Raw genomic sequence first — 18840 nt, forward strand, 5'->3', positions numbered from 1 at the left:
CAAAAGACCAACAAAGTGAAAAGTATATTTTAACAAAACGCATTTGACCTAAAGCCCTGTGAATATAGCGTTCAATTGTGAAATTATGGGTTTAATTCAAAAATATCTAGCCGTTTGCAAAACATCCTATCAAGTGATGTGAACTTTTAATTAACTGCAAAAAGTAATTACCATATCTATGTTGTCGTATATACATGATATAATAAAAAAGGAAAATCACAAAAAAATCAAAATTCTAAAGAAAATTTAAAAATGGAAATTTCATATTCAATTTTAATAATGATGAGCTCAAACTAATCAAAGGAATGCATGAAAAACAAATATCATGAACATGACTTAGTACATGCATTTATTAATGTAGAAAAATAGTGGTTTGAATCTGGCTTAAACATGCACCTGCATACTTTAGTTACAACAAGTTGAAAACTATTGGCATTTACGATGAAAAAATAATTTCAATTCGTTTTTATTAGAAATCATGTTGAGCAAATACTATTCAAATATTCAACATCTCCCAGATCAGTATCATCAAGGTTGATAGTAAAATGCACTTGTAAATGGCTGATTTAAAAACTCACTTTCCGTATGATGCACGGATACATTCACCGTACTGACAATCATAACCATTACAGCAAGAATTATATTCGCAAGATACTGTACTACAGCCTGATATACTTCTTTTAACCATACTACAACATAAAGATTGTAAACAAATACATTCTTTAAACAACCTTCTTGAGGTTTTTTTTATAATTGTTGTTGTTGAGATCGCTTTTTATTTACCCATTTAGTGATCGTGGTTATTATGACGTACGATGATATATTTCACTATTTCACCATCTCCAACTTTGTACTTTATTTGGACTGTAACATTTTTTTTTATTCGAGCGTCATTGATGAGTCTTTTGTAGACGAAACGCACGTCTGACGGAAATATAAATTGTAATCCCGGTATCTATGATGACTTTATGTAATATTCTTAGTACCAAGAAGTATTTGCAATTTTTACTGTCTACCTTGTGCACCAATACAATTGTAAGGGCGATATTATGTTAGATCAGTTCCCAAAGAAAGTGGTTTGGAACACTAATCTGAGAATCAGATAACTGATAATTTTAACCATTCATATCACATTTTCTTATATCTCTATACTTGTTTAGACTTTAAATTACGTAACACTTGTTTTACAAAACCTGGTTATTCAGTCGAATTAAGGTGGTACCTAACACTACAGGGAGATAACTCTGTAAAATCAGCTAAACGTTTTAATTACGTTGTGTTGATAAGGGAATAAAAAGCTTCTCGATGATCAAAATTAGTGTTTGTCAAACTGCTATATAACCAGTGTACCATTGTAAGTGTATATATGTCAAAGAGTCAAAGTAAATACTCTGTCAAAATTTTATGAAAATTGAACGAGCCAAATTAATTTTAATGAAGGGGTTGGGTACCACCTTAAGTTTTTTTTTGTAGAGATATATTCATGTAAATTCACATGTATGATGTGAAATGTCATCAAATTTGGTTTGTAGAATGATAATGACCGAACTCACCCGTAGTTATTGTCTCGAATACAGGTTTCGTAAGAGCAAGTATAACCATTACAGCACTGACGATAGGCACAACTATCTCCATCATAACCACAAATGTCAGGTGCTGCTCTTTTTGCAAGACTAAATGAGACGTAATTAAATTGATAGTAAATTAATTAATATAATATTATATTTGTCTTAATTCTTTTGATCAACAAATATTTGAGATTCGATGACCTTGTTGCAAAAGTTATTTAAAAAACATTACAAGTTTTATTTATAAAACCATTAATCCTGTTGACTGTTTTGTTATTCTAACATTAACAAATTTTCTAAACTTATATGCTGGGGTAGTATTCGTTTGAATGGAATCACAACATAATAAGAGGCAGTGTTGTATCAAATAATCTTGAAAGTTTATTGTGTTTTTTTGTAATATAACATGTTCACCCCTTATAAAAACAAAATGATAAATTAAACAGTATATAAGACGTCAAAGACTTGAACAAATGGAAACTTGTATTCGATATTTCATATTTATAAATACAGTTATGATTATCAAACCGAACAATCTAAACACTATTAAATAGTTATTTAAAAGACTCATAGTTTATAAACTTGAACTATAAAAAATAAAATGAAAATATACAACAATCAACGTACTTCTTTATAAATCCATTGTATCCCAACGCTTCTCCATTAGTCATACTAACTGTATGAAAAGAAAGTAAGCAATTCAACTGAGTATTTCAAAACCTACCTGATTGCATATGTTTGAAGAGCTGTATGATTAGAAAAATGACTAAAAAAGTAATAAATCAATCTTAATAGATATTTTTTTCTTGGGGTGAAAGTACATTTTTTGTTTTATACATGTGATAAGTATTAACAAATATATTTTTAAAAATTATTTAGCAAAATCAGGATATAAAAAATTTAGTACCGACAAATTACAACTGAGCTGATCATTTCCAAGTAACATCCGATTGACCATTTGCACATGTTGCAATATAAATTAAGTGCTAAAAACCAAACAAAAACAATGTCTTATATTTTTTCACCGACAGCGATGCTTAATTATTTAAGCAGTTAGTGATGAATATGTATGTTTTGTGTAACTTAATGTGCAAATCATGACAAAAAATACAACACAAAATTAAGAGACAAAGTAAACGTAAATTGTGATCCTTATATATTCTTACCTCCAACAAACACCAGCAACAGAGAACACACAAAGCAAAGAGAAAACTGCATTTTGCCTTCAATTCTGTGCAAAAAAATTAATTTGCTAGATACTGCAATAATCTTCTATTGTTTGTATATTTTTCTTATGTAGTAATGTTATAGATAATGCATATTTTAAGGTTTTTCTTGTCGTAGAAAACATCGAGGGGTGTAAGGATTGATCAAATGAAAGACCGACCGTAGGGAGTTTAATAGCAGTACATTTTTTTAAAATGGATAATCGGGATTTTATATACCCTTCACCATCTGACCCCATTGTGAGGTACGTAAATGTTATTCAGTAGAATATAGGAATATTTTATTAGTTGATCATTTGAAAGAGGAGAAGCTATAAATGAATGTAAAAAAGTTTTTACGAAGGGGGCGCGAAATCGACGCATGTACATGCTATACGAACACGAATATCAATACATGATGGTCACAGAATGATATTATATTCAGAGTGTATCGTCCTGAACATGAATGACATATTTGCCACTGGACTTTAGGCAACATCATCAATCAACATATTCAGTGTGAATCAATAAGATTTTCAAAATCTTACACACGAATATGTTAAATCTTGCTTTATTTTAAAGTGCTTACATTAAAGTTCATCTAATATATATGAAAATGTCTCTGTATTTTAGCGATAAGTTAATAACACTTCACATTATTTGTTTCTAAAATTATAATGCGGGCAATGACGATTTTTTTACACCTAACATAGATTGAACTTTAAAAAAAATCCCAAATCGGCAACAAAAAACTTTTTGAAGTAAATTATAGTTTGCTTTTTTATCAAGGAAAATAATGACCTCACACATGTCATTATTTTATGCCTTGGAGCAAATTTCATTGAAACATGGTATCGTCCGGGTTGATTCTTTAAAATAATGACCAATCGTTCTGGTGAAAATAACTCCATAAAGGTAAATAAACTGTTAGAAACACATCGATTTTATTTAATATATACCGATTGCATTAACATCATCACTGATTATACTTTGATTAATACGTTTAAAACTTAATTAAACGCAACTGTTTAAGTGTTAGCTATTATTCGTGTGTTTCTCTGTCCTATATGTTTTCCCATTTATTTATATTGTAGTCCAGTCATGTAATGTTATCATGTTAATGTTATATTTAACACTGACATTAAAGCGGAAGGTTTGGCATGCCACAAAACCAGGTTCAACCCACTATTTTTTTCTAAAAATGTGCTGTACCAAGTCAGGGAAATGGCCATTGTTATATTATAGTTCGTTTCTGTGTGTGCTACATTTTAATGCTGTGTTTCTATTGTGTCGTATTTCTCCCCTTAAATTTGATGCGTTTCCCTCAGTTTAACCCGGATTTTTTTTTTCTCAATCGACTTATGAATTTTGAACAGCGGTATACCAATGTTGCATTTATTAAACGGATTGTTAACGATAAACACACTCATTTGTATTTTGTGATTTTTGACACAGTATTAAGACTGTTACTTTTTCTTTTTCATTTACCGTAACGTCTAAATATCCATTCCTCAGATTCCGTAAGTCCTTTATTTATTTTTATTCAAGCACATTAAAACAACTGCGTTCCCACGAGACTGTTTTTTTAATTCGATCATCTAGTTTGGTTTCTTATCAAACAAAACCAATATTTGCCATGTATAATCCTATCACTAAAATGTCCTACTCAACTGAACCTGTGTCCTAAACATGTTAAACATAAAAAAAAAGGAACACGTCTATGAACATATCATGAAATGCATGTTGATTTTTGAAAGTATATCAACATTTTTTTAAATTTCATTGGCATATATTATAATATTAAATAGCGATACCCCTGGTAGATAAGCTGCCCATCGTATTATGATCAAATAAACAGTAATGGGAATGATATATAATGATTGAAAGTAGTTTTGCTAATAAAAATGAAATTAATTTAAAACATTTGAATTATATTCTAAGACCATTTATGAATTATAACGTTTTAAAAACTATATCATGTATATCAAACTAAATTATTTGTAACAGATGTCGCTAAATATGTACTACGCTACACAAATGTTCAGCAAAGGTCTATATAAGAGATTTATATAACATTTTGCAATGACCTGTTAAAAAGTTAGTTAATAAATATCTTTTGGAATCACAAACCATAAGTAAAACCTGAAACGTTAATACTACGATATTTACTTTACATTAATCATTATTATTCTATTTAGAAACATCTTTGTATTCATAGGCAGTTTTAATTGAACGAAGAATTCAATAACAACAGATGTTTTACAAAGAGACACTGTCTGTAGCTTAAATCTTTAATACGTTTTCTTTTGATCGTTCTTAAATTTAATAAATGTCGTTTATACCAATGAGTTGTTTACTGGCAATCGTATTGTATTTTGTTTACTGTTTTAATTAACTAAGAATAACTTAAATATACCTACATAAGTAAATGTAGCTGAAACTGAATGATAACTTTGGCTAAAGCTCCTGCTGTTTTAAGCTTTTATACAAGATTACAACGCAATTGACATTTAACATATGGGCACATTACTTTATTCGTTTAGATGATTAGGCTTTGTGGTCAAACGACCTTCGTACGGTTATTTTTGTTGACAAACTAAAAATAAAGAAGAATCCCCGATTTTTTTGGTTAGTTGTCAAAATATTATTTGAATACGTTTTTATGTTACATGTCAAAAAACCTGTCTTACTTCTCATAACTAATAAAAAAAAACACAGAAATAATAAAAAGTTTCATTATTTATTTACTTTTTTTATAAATGATTATTTACTGTTACACATTTGCTTAAACAATTCAATATTTTATATGTTTTAGTTTAACTTCATCGATATGTGTCAATCAAATAAAAAATATCACGAAATGCACTGAAATGTGAGATTTTAAAATATTAGTAGTATACATACCTTTTGAATTATAAAAAGTTGCAAGATATATCTTTGTTTTAGAAAGAAATTCATTCTTTGTTCTAAAAACATGTTAAAATACTGATACACGTCGGCCAGTCTTTGTGCAACAGTTATAACATGGACGAGTTCTTCAATCTGAATAAATATATTGTCAGTGAAAAGCTCAGCATTTAGATGATATCATATATTTCCAATGTATCTTATTCTGTGTTAAATCGGTTAAGTTCTTCATTAACACATCTTTGTCACCAACCCCCCTTTTCCAAAAAAAATCAACATAAAGCTCATAATTAGTGTGGAAAGAATGGTAGCAAAATTTTGTAATTCGAATATTAAAGCTTTGAACAGGTATCAAGTTATAAGGTCTATAGAAAATATTTAGATATCAAGTATAAAGGTTGGGATATTTCAATACTTCGGATTTGTGTCTATGACAGAATTTTTTTTTATATATTTTTTTTAAATATCCTTCTTTGTAAAATGAACAATATAATTGTACAATAAACAACTTTCTAACAATAAAAAACTCTAACTTGTAAAACATATTTGTATACACCGCAAGTATAGGGACACATTATACAATTGAATAAAGCACGCATAGTAGTGGGAAGCATGTTTTTCTGGATGTCGATTTTATAGTCAACGGCCATGGGTTGCGAAATTATTCATTAGAAAGTAAGGCATATTTTGGATTTAACAAACGAGACCGATGATCGTATTTAACTTCTTTAACTATTGGAAATTATACAGTCCCAAGGGCTAACTTTACATCGTAATGCTTAGTAATTCTAGGAAGAATGTGCGAGTTCATGAAAAAGTACGGGTACAAAATGCTATAATATAGTGCAATATTCAGAGTAAAATAATCATTAATAGGGGTTCGCCCACATCACTTAAAACAACTTGAATTAAGTATCTTTATTTTTTCATGGGTTCTATCCCATCGAAATAACCAACTTTTTGTTCCTACAAATATAATCAATTTAAAAAAAAAGGAATAAAATACAACTGTCATATTCATCAGCTAGAACAGGCATTTATAAGGAAGATGTAAGGGATTTTTTTTTATAACGACCTTAACCTTTATTTGTATGACATTTGTTCATAAAAATATTTATAAAACTATGTCCGCAATCCAAATAGACACAATTGTCGTACGTGACCATAATCTCGATACAGAAATCAACGTTGTGTAGTTTGTACTTTGTAAATACAACTGTTAAACAAAACACGCCTCCTTTTGGAGATATATGCTAATTATGATTTTTATAGTTTTCTTAACCTTCCGGTTCCAAGATATGATATCTATCTTTTCTCCTTGAACAAAATATTGGAATTCCACCAGTGTGAACACACATGGATAGTGACCACATCTAAATTTTATAAAGACCCAAAGTGAAAGCAATGAAAGAACAGAATTTTAGTTTAAGTTTTAACTCAAATAAATTAGAGAGATATACATTTTGAAAATATATTCCGCAATATCCTATGTTTTAACTTTTTTTTAAATATAACTGCATATCAATTGTTCCGTCTATGGTATAATATTGGACGAAACTAAATAGTAAAGGTGGCACTGTTTGAGTCGAAAGAGGAGTTCCTTCTAGAGTTGTTCAAGTAAGTGTAACATCTTTGATGCCACTGTTTAAAAACACGCCATCATTTGCAAAAATCAGGTATTCGATGGATAAGGCGAAAAAATGTGATTATTCCCGGCGAAACATCAATTGTAACTGCAGATGAGCAAATTTTTGGTAATGGCTAAGCAGACTCAGTGGGAATGGCCTACTTTGTGTGAAGAAAATAAGTTTATCTTAATGTTTGGTGGATTGCACATTGTAATGACTTGTTATAAAATTCTGGGTGATATATTGCGTGATAGTGGATAGACAATGTGCTCTCACTGAAGCCGATATTGCAACATCTAGAACGGCAGACTCTTTTTATGTATGGTCAAATGTACAAAGGACTAGAAACGCGCATCAGATAACTGCATGTGTTTTGCTTGAATTGTTATTGTCGGCTAATGAAAGCTAAACGCAAAAAATATAAGTATGTCATGACTCTGTGACGTTCAATGATTTGATAGACTGGTGTAAGGAAAAAGAGTCATCTCGACTACAGTTTGATTCCTGGCGTTCAATTATCAATAAAGTAAGTATGCTCATTTCATGAGTCAGACTTTTTACTTTACAAACAGTCCATATAACTCATGATACGGTATTTTTTTTAGTTCGTGATCGTGTAATTTATGCTTGGTCGTTGCCGACCTATCTCAAGAGATATGGCATCCCTTCCGAACATTACCCAAAGGTGGAAATGGAATTTGAAAATGATTATTTCACTGTACAAACGACCAGCAGAATAATGCAAATGTGAAGGGCGATGTTGGTTTCATAGGTTTGACCAAAGATCCCTTTTAGACATTTGGATAGTAGCTGGACCAGGAGTCAGTAGACTAGAAGATGAATTTGAAAGATCTAGGGGTTTCTACAACAGATGAACGACATAATGAAGACTACGAAAATACGAACAGATATCTTTACAAAGCTTCAAATACTTTGTAAAGTGGTGAACGAGTTTGGAAATCCATGTCTAGAAGAGTCGTCAGATTTGTTAAACAAGTTCCCCTATTAAGGAAATTTTGGATTTGGGAGCCGGTAAGATATGTATATAAAATCAAAGATATTGGTCCAAACAATACAAAGATCTTTTGGAGCAAATACACAATGAAGAAGAAACTGCTTTTTATAACCAAATCAAAAAGAACAACTTCCTACTATGGCCGTAAAATGAAACTGGACACGTCTTTGTCAAAAACAAAGGTAGACAACCTTACAAGTGTTTGCGATATCTTTTTAGACGTTTCATTTCTTGTCACAGTAGACAGTTTGACTTGGAATACATCTTTATCCATATAAACCAAACTGCTCCTCCGTCTTTGTCTCATGGTGTCACTTTAAACAGTGGTATTAAATCGCTGCCAATGGGTATACTGGAAACATTCTGCGATTTGCTGATCCAAATTCTGACGCATAATCGTTGGTTGGGCAGCAATGGTCAATTCCTGGCCACCAAGTTGGGCAGACATATTTGATTATTATTCAAATCATGTCATATATAAAAGCTCATAATTTAGTGTGGAAAGAATGGTAGCAAACTTTGTAATTCGAATATTTAAGCTTTGAACAGGTATCAAGTTATAAGGACTATTGAAATTTTTTAGATGTCAAGTATAAAGGCTGGGATATTTCAATAGTTCGGATTTGGGTCTATGGCAGAAATTTTTTTATATATTTTTTTTAAATATCCTTCTTTGTGAAATGAACAATACAATTGTACAATAAACAGCTTTCTAACAATAAAAAACTCAATCTAATTAAAATTATCCTTTAATTGCTCCTGTTGTGATATGTCGCGCATCAAGGATCTAACGAAACTCGATAGACAGGTCAAATCTGGTGACCTAAGTTCACAAACTTTATATTTGAATAACATTAATTTTTCATCCAATCAGAATCCATCTCTTAAACGAGTTTCGGAACATCATTCAAAATGGCGAACAAAAGTAACATAGACGTAGCGATTGACAAAGTTTTAACTGATTTCAAAATGTACACCCTCTAAGCTGAACAAAGGTCAATTTTGGACTGTTTAATAGAGAAGAAAGACTGTATGGCCATACTCCCGACCGGATTTGGAAAATTGCTTCCCTACCAAATGCTTGTTTCAGTCCGCAGGGAACTTGAAAAGGAAACTTCCTCAGACGATGTTGGAAAAGTGATCGTTTGTTCACCTCTAGTAGCACTGATGGCAGACCAAGTGGACAGAATTAATGCAGTACCAAATGTGACTGCGGCTTATAGGGGTAAGTTACGAAAATGAACCGTTTGAAATTTAAATTAAGAATGTCAAATTTGAACAGGGGGAAGGGTTTTTTTTGGAGAACGCATTTTGGAAACAAAAATATAGTCAAGACTTTCTGTTAAACTCCCTTTCATATACGTATATATTTATCCTGTCATCAGAGGGGATCAAAGGGTGATTTGTTTTTAAAAAAAAATACCAGAGGAATAATTCAGAGTAAACTGACTTCAAGAAAGACATGAAAGATGAAAATGATCACTTCATAAGATAATTAATATACCAGCAACCCATTCTCCTCAAACTTAAATGGTTGTTTAATTAGAAAATGATATTGTTAATTTTTTTTCATATTTTTATTTAATAATAAATGTAACACCACAGTTACTTTGTATACAAGTATTTTAGAAAGTTAAACTGCATAATGTTCACGTATTTGTATGGTCCAAATACTTTATGGTATAGAACACATCTATTATGTACAAAATGTACAACACATCAATTTTATAAATGTCTTAGAATGCTCATGTATACATTTATAATATAAGTATTTTATTTCAAATGTCAAACACTGTATGACGAGTTATAAGCATAGAAATATCAAATATGTACATCATGATCGAAATATTATCAGGATTATCTGCTTACATATCTAATTTTGCAAAATATTATTTAATACATACATGTGTAAAAGTAATTAATTTTTAATTACATTAAAGCTTTATTTATTTATCAATTTGTAGGTGCCTGCAGTAATGGAGATGATGATATTTTGAAAGGCAAATTTGATTATTTGTTTGCCTCACCAGAAACACTAATCAGTGACAAAAAATGGAGAATGACATTACAGCGGATGAATGTGTCTTTGATTGTAGAAGACGATTTTCACACCATATGCACATAGTAAGGGTAGCTTAAGACAATAGTAATGCAAAGAATGTGCTTTCAGACGATTGCTGATCAATATCAATAACTTCCTGTTACTGGAATGATGATATATATTTAAGTGAAGCCAAGTGGTCGTGTGGTTTAGCGCGTTGCATACAGTGCAGGCGATTTTATGTCACGATATCTCAATATCTCTCCAGGCGAGGAAAGAACAAAAAAATTGGGAAAGCAAATTTACAGATCTAACATTGTTGGGTTGATGTTTAGACGAGTTATATATAAATATATATATATAATTTATGTGTGTAATTATCTTCCCAGGTTGGACTTAACCATGATAATGTTTCAGAAAAAAAATAAAGAGAAGGGTATTCATATGGTATACATGGTATAGGGTATAGTTGAATAGTGCAACATAGTGCAACATAGTGAAATTTAAAAAAAAATCAGAAGATTCTAAGACTTGAAGATAAAAAATTGTCATCAAAATTAAAAATTATAAGATGAAATACAAAGCAAAGGCTTGTTTAAAAGTAACAAATAAAACAAACAGGAAAAATAAAGATTGATTGTGGTTAGTTTTATGTCCAGTGGCAAATATTTCATGAATATAAAGCAAGTGACAGTTGTCATTTTTTATATGAGAAGATAAAACCATGAATGTTTTGTGTTCAATTTATTATTATCATATAATGCTGTTCCATAACAGCTTTTTCAGTATTGGTTATAAAGTCTTATACATTTGCGTTTTCTTTTTACAGGGGTGGTGTTGGTTAACAGGAGGAAGAGACTGCATTCAGAAAGTGATTTCGACACATTGGAGAACTGCGTTCTATGTTTTCAACAGCAAATCTGTTAGCACTAAGTGCTACATGTACCACTACAATGCGAAAAAGGGTTATGAAAGAGCTGCACATGCACACAGATTTAACAACTATTATTTCAAAGTCACCAAATAAACCGAACATAAAATTTTGCGTACAATAAATTGACAACACAATAGATATGTCAATGGTGTGGTTGGTAGATGCACTTGAAAAATTAAAGATTGATTTTCCGAGAACTATAATTTATTCCAATACAATAAAACAATTGTCAGAGTTGTATTCATACTTGTGTACCGAAAATCCAGATGCTGTACATTTAATTGATATGTTTCATTCAGAAACACCAGAAGAGAAAAAAAACTATTATAAGCAAACTTAAAGATGGTAACAGCGAATTGCGGATCATTTTAGCAACATCCGCATTGGGAATGGGAATTTCAACTGTATTTTGTATGGTGCACCTTCTTCTGTGGTTGACTTGATCCAAGAGGTCGATAGAATTGGAAGAAATGGGGATGAAGCTGTAGCGCTGCTGTTATTTAATAAATATCATTTACAGCAAATGGAATCAAGGGTAAAAAGAATTTATAAGGCAAAAACATGTGTCCGCTTAAGCATAATGGAAGACTTCCTTACCAAAACAGAACTTGAAATGGTTCATAGTGGAACACATACGTGTTGTGACATTTGTGAAAAGGAATGTACATGTGGCGAGTGTAACAAAGTGATGATTGAGCATTTTTTTTATGGAATAGAAGACAATGAAGAAACTAGCAGTTCAAGTAGTGATACAGAGTTATATTACTATGGTGATGACAGTGAAGTTCCTGCTGAATTATTTGATGAATATTAATAATAAAAAAAAAAATGTCTAATTGTTATTCTAAACTTACCTAGCTAGAACAGTTTTAGTAAACTCTGAAATTTCAAATGTGATCAAAAACATTGGTTGAACCACCACTTTCAGACATTCAGAGAAATAAAGAATTCAGAGATTTCACTTGTAAATTATTCATTTCTATTTACATGTACATTGTTATAAAACAAGATACATGTATTGTTTGAGTGCCAATGAGACAACTATCCACAATATTAAGTAGATTTTAGCAACTATAGGTCACTGTTCACACTTCAACAATGAGCAATATCCATACTGTACAGCAAACTACAACAGCTGGTGTGTAGAAAACCTCTCATTCTGTTTGTCAAAACAAATGACTGCCATGATAAATTGACTGTCAGTGTCAAAAAGTGGGCATTCAAAAACTTTCTCACCTAAATAACACTTATGTTAAAAAATAGTTATTTTTATATAGGAAGATGTGGTATGAATGCCAACGAGACAACTCTCCATTCAAATAACAATTTATAAAAGTAAACCATTATAGGTCAATGTATGGCCTTCAACACCGAGCCTTGGTTCACACCAAACAACAAGCTATAAACATGATAAAGGGCTCCAAAATACTAGTTGAACTTTAAAACCATTCAAACAGGAAACTAACGGTCTAATCTATATAAAAGAACGAGAAACACATATAAATTACATAAACAAACCACAACTACTGTACATTAGATTCCTCACTTAGGACAGGAGCAAACATTTGAAGCGGGATGAAACGTTTTAATGGTACCAAACATTCTCCCTTTTTCTGAAACAATAATACAATGTATAACATCTCACCATAGAAAAACATCAATTGGAAGGCTTAACTCCTCAAAAACCGTTAATTAACACACTATGAACGAATAATTTTGATCTGCGATACCAGAATGCAATAACATAGTTTATAAAATTATTAGGGACAATCATTCAAGGCAAAAAGTGTATTGTCCAACCTGGATGATGAGCATGAACACAATTTCATATACCAAATATTGTTTACCTACTGTACATGTATGGGTCTATGAAACAGCACAAACCCTGAAAATTATATCAACGTTACATGACTGCCAGCTAGACATGTACACCTTACAATCATTATATACACCAAATATAGTTTACCAATATAAGCAATCAATAAACCATGAAACTGGAATCAAGGACAACCAACATGTGAAGTGTAAAATAAAACTTTGATATTATAAGTTTGATTGTTTTTTTTTTATTAAGTTCATATTAATTGAGTGCTAACAGCTTTATACCAAGGACTGATGCCAATCATTACAATGTCTGCAGAAAGTTTAAGCAAGAAAGCAAAATAAAAGTTAACACTAACATTCGTATAAAAAAGTTGTTGTAAGTGTACAATGGTGCATCACAGGTGTGGATCACGCAGTCGTTTAAATGGAACATGTGGCCTGTGGCGGTAAATCATGGATGACAATCCTTCAAAACAATTGTCCTATGGATTTCTGTCGACAACAAGTGCTTTGCATTTAAATGTGCGTCCTGGTTTATTTTCCAGCACATTTAGTTCTTGCAACTCTTTCATTACCTTCAATACATCTTCTTTGTATGATGGCAAGTGATGACACCCTTTCCTTTGATGGATTTCAGTAATTGCATCAAAGTGCTTAGTAATGTCTATAACGATTGGATATTCTTTGGAATGTGCAATAATACTCTCCACTGTTTGGTGTCCAGAGCAAGCTACCTTACTATCCCTATTGAGCATTTCAACAAATTCATCCAATGCAAAATTGTTATTTTTCCCTCCTTGCAAGTTTATAAACCTATTATTAATCAAACTTTCTTCCTGATCTGATGGCAGTAATCCTGAGGTTAGAGCAGTCAGGTGTATTGAACCAATAGAGTATTTCGTTTTATTTGTTTTGTTGTAAACTGGGAGTTCATATTTTGCAGATCGGACTGACCTTCCTCCATTGCCCATGTCAACAGCTGAGTCCAAATTTTTGTGCAGTAACACAAGTTTAAACAACAAAGCAATGTAGTCTTGAACTCTATCTTTGTCTTTCGGTTTAACTGTCTTACTTTTCCTTTCAGCTGGAAGGTTATGAACTTTGCTTTCATGTGACTTAAGAGATCCAAGGTATGCATAAGATTTCGGACAGAAGTGACATTTAATGCGTCCATTTTCTAGGTTAGCTAGCCAATAGTTCACTGGGTGATCCCTATCAAAAACTACTTCACGTAAATTCTGACATATATCAGTTGTGTCCTCAAAAAACCATTGTTGGATTAATATGCTACAAATGTCATTAATCCATGCTATTTTTTCATCTTTTGTTTTATGCTGGAAGTTTTCCGGAAGAACTTTCTCCGTTTCTGTCATTTTTAAATGGTCCAAAAAAAGAAGTAGGCAGATTGCATCTAAAATGGTATAGTACAGCAGTTTGAAAGGACGGGATGCATTCTTTACTTTTCCTTTAACATTTCTCATATTATTTAAAAGATTTCTGTAGTAGTGCATTGTGCACTTGTCACTTGCACTTTCGGTGTTATATGTCAGTTTGTATATAGCCTGAAAATACAAATAACAAGATGTTGAAATGTTGACAACAAACTCTCAATACATTTGAAAACAACTGCTGACATTTGAAATTTGTGGGTTTTTTTAAATTGCGTTTTTTTAATACTGTATTATATTTTCTAAATAAAAAGTTCCTTTTAAAACATGTAATCTGTGGTCTAAATTCACAGTTGAGACATTGTGAAAAACATGTGGATCTAATGTCAAAACAGCCCTATGAGCATCACTCAGTGGCCAAGAGGTCTAGCCTATCAACACTAAGTTTGTTCTTGGCACACTCATAGGTTATTCAACAATAACATCTGCTTGTCATTAAAAACAAATAGTGTGAACAAAATCAATCAATTTATTAAAACAGATTTTACTGACTGCATTTAAGCAATGTATGGACATATGGTGGAAACTTGTCTCGGTTGTAATCATACCACATCTCCGTTAAATACTGCAGCCGTCCCGCTAGACCACAAGACCACCTGGGCTCATATATATATGGGAATCATGTAACAAAAGACAATTTCTATTACCTCTAAAAAGTTCATCAACCTATGAAAATCTTCAATCTTTGATATGAAACCTTTTAACTTTTCCTTTGGACTGTCTGCATTACTTATTGCAGTCTGTGCACTCTGAACTCTTTCATCAGTCAACCTGTCACCTATAAAATTCATTTAATTTAAACTGTGTTAATTACAAAACAAAAGGATGATGAGTTAATACCTCTACAAACTTGAAATATCTGTGTTAAGTCAGAAAGATTAAAAGGTAGATTGAATTTGATATCATGTTCAATTATATTTTTTTAAGTCACAAAAGTGTTTGCCCATGAATTTAACATTTGTAACAGTAGCTCTTAAATCAATACAAGGATTAAGACATACAGGAATGACATGGGTAATACTGAATGCCCCTCCCCTCTGCTACAGGGGGGGCATAATAACAGGTTGATTATTTTAATGATTTCTTTATGGAATCACCACCTAAAAATACTGGTTCAAAAATCTCTCCATTTCTGAGTGGCACATATTTCTCTGTCAACTGTTTTAACAGTCTTATTAGCTCCTGTGTCTTATTTTCATTGCATTTGAACAATCCCAATGGATACTGAAATATAATACAGGATGAAATGGTAAATGTTATAATACAATGTGGATACTAAATATTAAGAAGAGAACTTTTGGAAGTATGATCAGCTTTTATTTCCTCATTTTTTACAAATCTTTATTTAAAAAAATTAAGAGCAGTGAATAAACTTTGACAACTGAAACATGTTTTGTTTTTAAATTAAGAAGTTGAATGCAGAATTTAATTTTATATCTTCATGCTTGATAAATAAATATTAATCTTTTAAATAAAAAAAATAAGAAATGATATTCTTTATAAGGCTCAAAGGTGTCAGTATTCACCTCAGAAACTTACAAAACCTTTGAATAGACTTATTAAGAAGGGATATAATTACGATACTGTTGTCAAGTCATTAAAGATTGCATATTTTGGCGTTAATATTGAGTCACTGATAAGGTCTTTGCGTCGGAACTAAACACATTTATTCTAAAAACAGTTGTTGGCATGACACGGGTTATGTTCTTCTCATATATGTTATGATGGTATGATACTAAACCTCTAACGGGAAGGATTGTGCCTGATGTTCATATGATGAAATCATAATCTTTCAGTCAGTTTAATTGAAGTCTGGAGCTGGCATGTCAGTTAACTGCTAGTAGTCTGTTGTTATTTATGTATTATTGTCATTTTGTTTATTTTCTTTGGTTACATCTTCTGACATCAGACTCAGACTTCTATTGAACTGAATTTTAATGTACGTATTGTTATGCGTTTACTTTTCTACATTGGTTAGAGGTATAGGGGGAGGGTTGAGATCTCAAAAACATGTTTAACCCCGCCGTATTTTTACGCCTGTCCCAAGTCAGGAGCCTCTGGCCTTTGTTAGTCTTGTATTATTTTAATTTTAGTTTCTTGTGTACAATTTGGAAATTAGTATGGCGTTCATTATCACTGAACTAGTATATATGTGTTTAGGGGCCAGCTGAAGGACGCCTCCTGGTGCGGGAATTTATCGCTTCATTGAAGACCTGTTCTGCTGTTGTTTTTTTATTTGGTCGGGTTGTTGTCTCTTTGACACATTCCCCATTTCCATTCTCAATTTTATTTATATACATGTATATCATTGTACAGGATGATAAAGATAGTATGTCAAAAATTAAGTTAACATATATACCATGTACACATGTACAGTTCGAGTTGTATGTACTTTTAAATGTCATTATGACATGCTTTCATCTGGGACTGCTTCGGTAAAGTCAGAAATGTTTTCGTAATTTAAGTCCCAGGGTTAAATGAAATCAATAACATATATGATAAAAGTTCTCATAATGCATGTACCAAATATACTGGTATTGTACATGTACATGTTGTACACATCATGCACATGTACAAACAGGAATGTATTTATGTTTTAAAGCAAACATTTTTCTTATGAAGACTATATTTGAGGGGTTGGACATGGGGTTCCCCGATTACAAATATAGCATATTTTTTTAGCACAGGTTTAAAGAACTTATGTATCTGGCATGTACTCCTCCTTCCAGTTCCCTCATTTCCATGTTCTGTTCACTTCACATGTTTACACCTAGTCCAAATAATTATGACTTCTGGAAAGACTATTTTTGCTTTGACGACTTCATGCGACGATGTAAGGCGTAAAAAAAATATAATAGCTTTTCAAGATGTCATAATTATTTGGACTAGTTTACACCCACACATATCTTATATTTATCTTTGAACCTACCAGAGGAAAGACTTGTATCATATTATGTTGGTCTGGGCACAATAGCTACAAACTGCTTGACTATAGAAGCTGGTTCATGTGGTTGAGTAACACCTGCACCCATCAATGGCATCGTACACATAGCGCTAAATGAAGGAATTTTAACTGCATGTTTCACAATAACTTGAGATGGAAATGTTTTCTGCTGTTTCTGTTTGACAGATGAGAATGGGGACCTGAAAAGTCTTTTCTCTACCGTTTTTAATCTCTTTGGACAGGTCTGATGGGTTCGAATTAAAGATGATTTTAATTTTTCTACTTCTTCTTCTTGCCGAAAAACCTTCTCCACGATTTTGTAACATTTTGTGCAAAATCCATTATTTTTATCCTCGTCCGTAACATCGAAAGACGGTATTTTATGGAAAGCCTCAGCTGTCATATATTAGAGATTTACAAAACTGTATGCTGAAGCATAAAATGTAAAGTTAAGACAGCGTGATGTTGAATTAAGTCATCAAAATGCTATTACAAATGAATTACAATATGCTAAGTTGAATCTGCGCAATGTTGACTTGCAATGACAAGTGCTATAGTCGTGATAGTATAATGATAAGTCACGATGTTGTGATGATATGCCGAACACACGTTACGTTGAGTTTAAAGTAAATGATGGGAAGTTGACGTTGCATGATGTTAGCTTGCAGATTGATAATGCTCAGTAATCCACTTCGATTGCTATGATAACAAATAAATTGAACAGCTACAATGTATGGTGCTGACTTGATATTAATAAATGTTTAGCTGAAATAGTACTATGTTATCTCATTGTGATATTGCGATAGGTCTATCATGCAATCTGTTGATTTAAAACACCATGATGTACAGTTGAAAGTACATGATGTTAGGTTAAGATAACACGATGCTACACAACAATATTGAAACGAAAGGCCAACCATACAATGTGTTGACTTAAAACAACACGATGCAGCGTTGAAAGTACATGATGTTAAGCTAAGATGTCATGTTGGTTTATCAGTATAATGTCGCGATGGGCTTACCATACAATATGCTCACTCGAAACTACAAGACGTACAGTTGAAATTTTGTAATGTTACGCTATGATAGCATGATGTTATATCAATTTAATGTGACGATGGGCTTACTATCACTATGCTCACTCGAAACTACAAGACGTAGAGTTGAAATTTTGTAATGTTAAGCTACGATTGTATGCTATTAAATCAATATAATGTCACGCTAGGCTTACCACACGATATGCTCATTTAAAACTACACAACGTACAGTTGAAAGTATGTGATGATAAGCTATGATAGAATGTTGTTATGTCATTTGAATGTCACG

The 18840-nt window shown here is 31.8% G+C and overlaps 3 protein-coding genes across 3 annotated transcripts; 1 reads left to right on the plus strand and 2 right to left on the minus strand.

Annotated features, from left to right (window-relative positions):
• Positions 1–548: 548 nt before the first annotated feature.
• On the minus strand, positions 549–5272 carry LOC134684029 (uncharacterized). The gene is made up of 5 exons (XM_063543322.1): positions 5194–5272; positions 2735–2799; positions 2196–2244; positions 1554–1673; positions 549–689 (listed from the first exon to the last, which is right to left on the minus strand). The coding sequence occupies exons 2-5, from the start codon at positions 2784–2786 to the stop codon at positions 575–577; spliced, it is 336 nt and encodes a 111-aa protein (XP_063399392.1). The 5' UTR covers positions 2787–2799; positions 5194–5272; the 3' UTR covers positions 549–574.
• A 3977-nt stretch (positions 5273–9249) lies between these two features.
• LOC134684782 (probable ATP-dependent DNA helicase RecQ) lies at positions 9250–10448 on the plus strand. Its single transcript, XM_063544090.1, has 2 exons — positions 9250–9548; positions 10288–10448. Exons 1-2 carry the CDS (start codon positions 9356–9358, stop codon positions 10446–10448), a joined length of 354 nt encoding a protein of 117 aa, XP_063400160.1. The 5' UTR covers positions 9250–9355.
• A 3065-nt stretch (positions 10449–13513) lies between these two features.
• Positions 13514–17314, minus strand: LOC134684783 (uncharacterized). The gene is made up of 4 exons (XM_063544091.1): positions 17288–17314; positions 15668–15794; positions 15218–15348; positions 13514–14684 (listed from the first exon to the last, which is right to left on the minus strand). Exons 1-4 carry the CDS (start codon positions 17312–17314, stop codon positions 13605–13607), a joined length of 1365 nt encoding a protein of 454 aa, XP_063400161.1. The 3' UTR covers positions 13514–13604.
• Positions 17315–18840: the final 1526 nt, after the last annotated feature.

The sequence above is a fragment of the Mytilus trossulus genome, chromosome 9, assembly GCF_036588685.1.
Source record: "Mytilus trossulus isolate FHL-02 chromosome 9, PNRI_Mtr1.1.1.hap1, whole genome shotgun sequence".
NCBI classification, from domain to species: domain Eukaryota; kingdom Metazoa; phylum Mollusca; class Bivalvia; order Mytilida; family Mytilidae; genus Mytilus; species Mytilus trossulus.

Bases quoted from the DNA above. Each gene is read 5' to 3' on its own strand.
- LOC134684029 (XM_063543322.1), bottom strand. From the start codon at position 2,786: ATGCAGTTTTCTCTTTGCTTTGTGTGTTCTCTGTTGCTGGTGTTTGTT. The intron at 2,245-2,734 runs GTAAGAATATAT...CTTTTCATACAG, and splicing joins GTTGCTGGTGTTTGTTGGAG to TTAGTATGACTAATGGAGAA. The intron at 1,674-2,195 runs GTACGTTGATTG...CGTCTCATTTAG, and splicing joins TACAATGGATTTATAAAGAA to TCTTGCAAAAAGAGCAGCAC.
- LOC134684782 (XM_063544090.1), top strand. From the start codon at position 9,356: ATGGCCATACTCCCGACCGGATTTGGAAAATTGCTTCCCTACCAAATG. The intron at 9,549-10,287 runs GTAAGTTACGAA...ATCAATTTGTAG, and splicing joins TGTGACTGCGGCTTATAGGG to GTGCCTGCAGTAATGGAGAT.
- LOC134684783 (XM_063544091.1), bottom strand. From the start codon at position 17,314: ATGGAAATGAGGGAACTGGAAGGAGGA. The intron at 15,349-15,667 runs GTGATTCCATAA...TGAATTTTATAG, and splicing joins TGAACCAGTATTTTTAGGTG to GTGACAGGTTGACTGATGAA. The intron at 14,685-15,217 runs GTAATAGAAATT...TTGTATTTTCAG, and splicing joins GGTTGATGAACTTTTTAGAG to GCTATATACAAACTGACATA.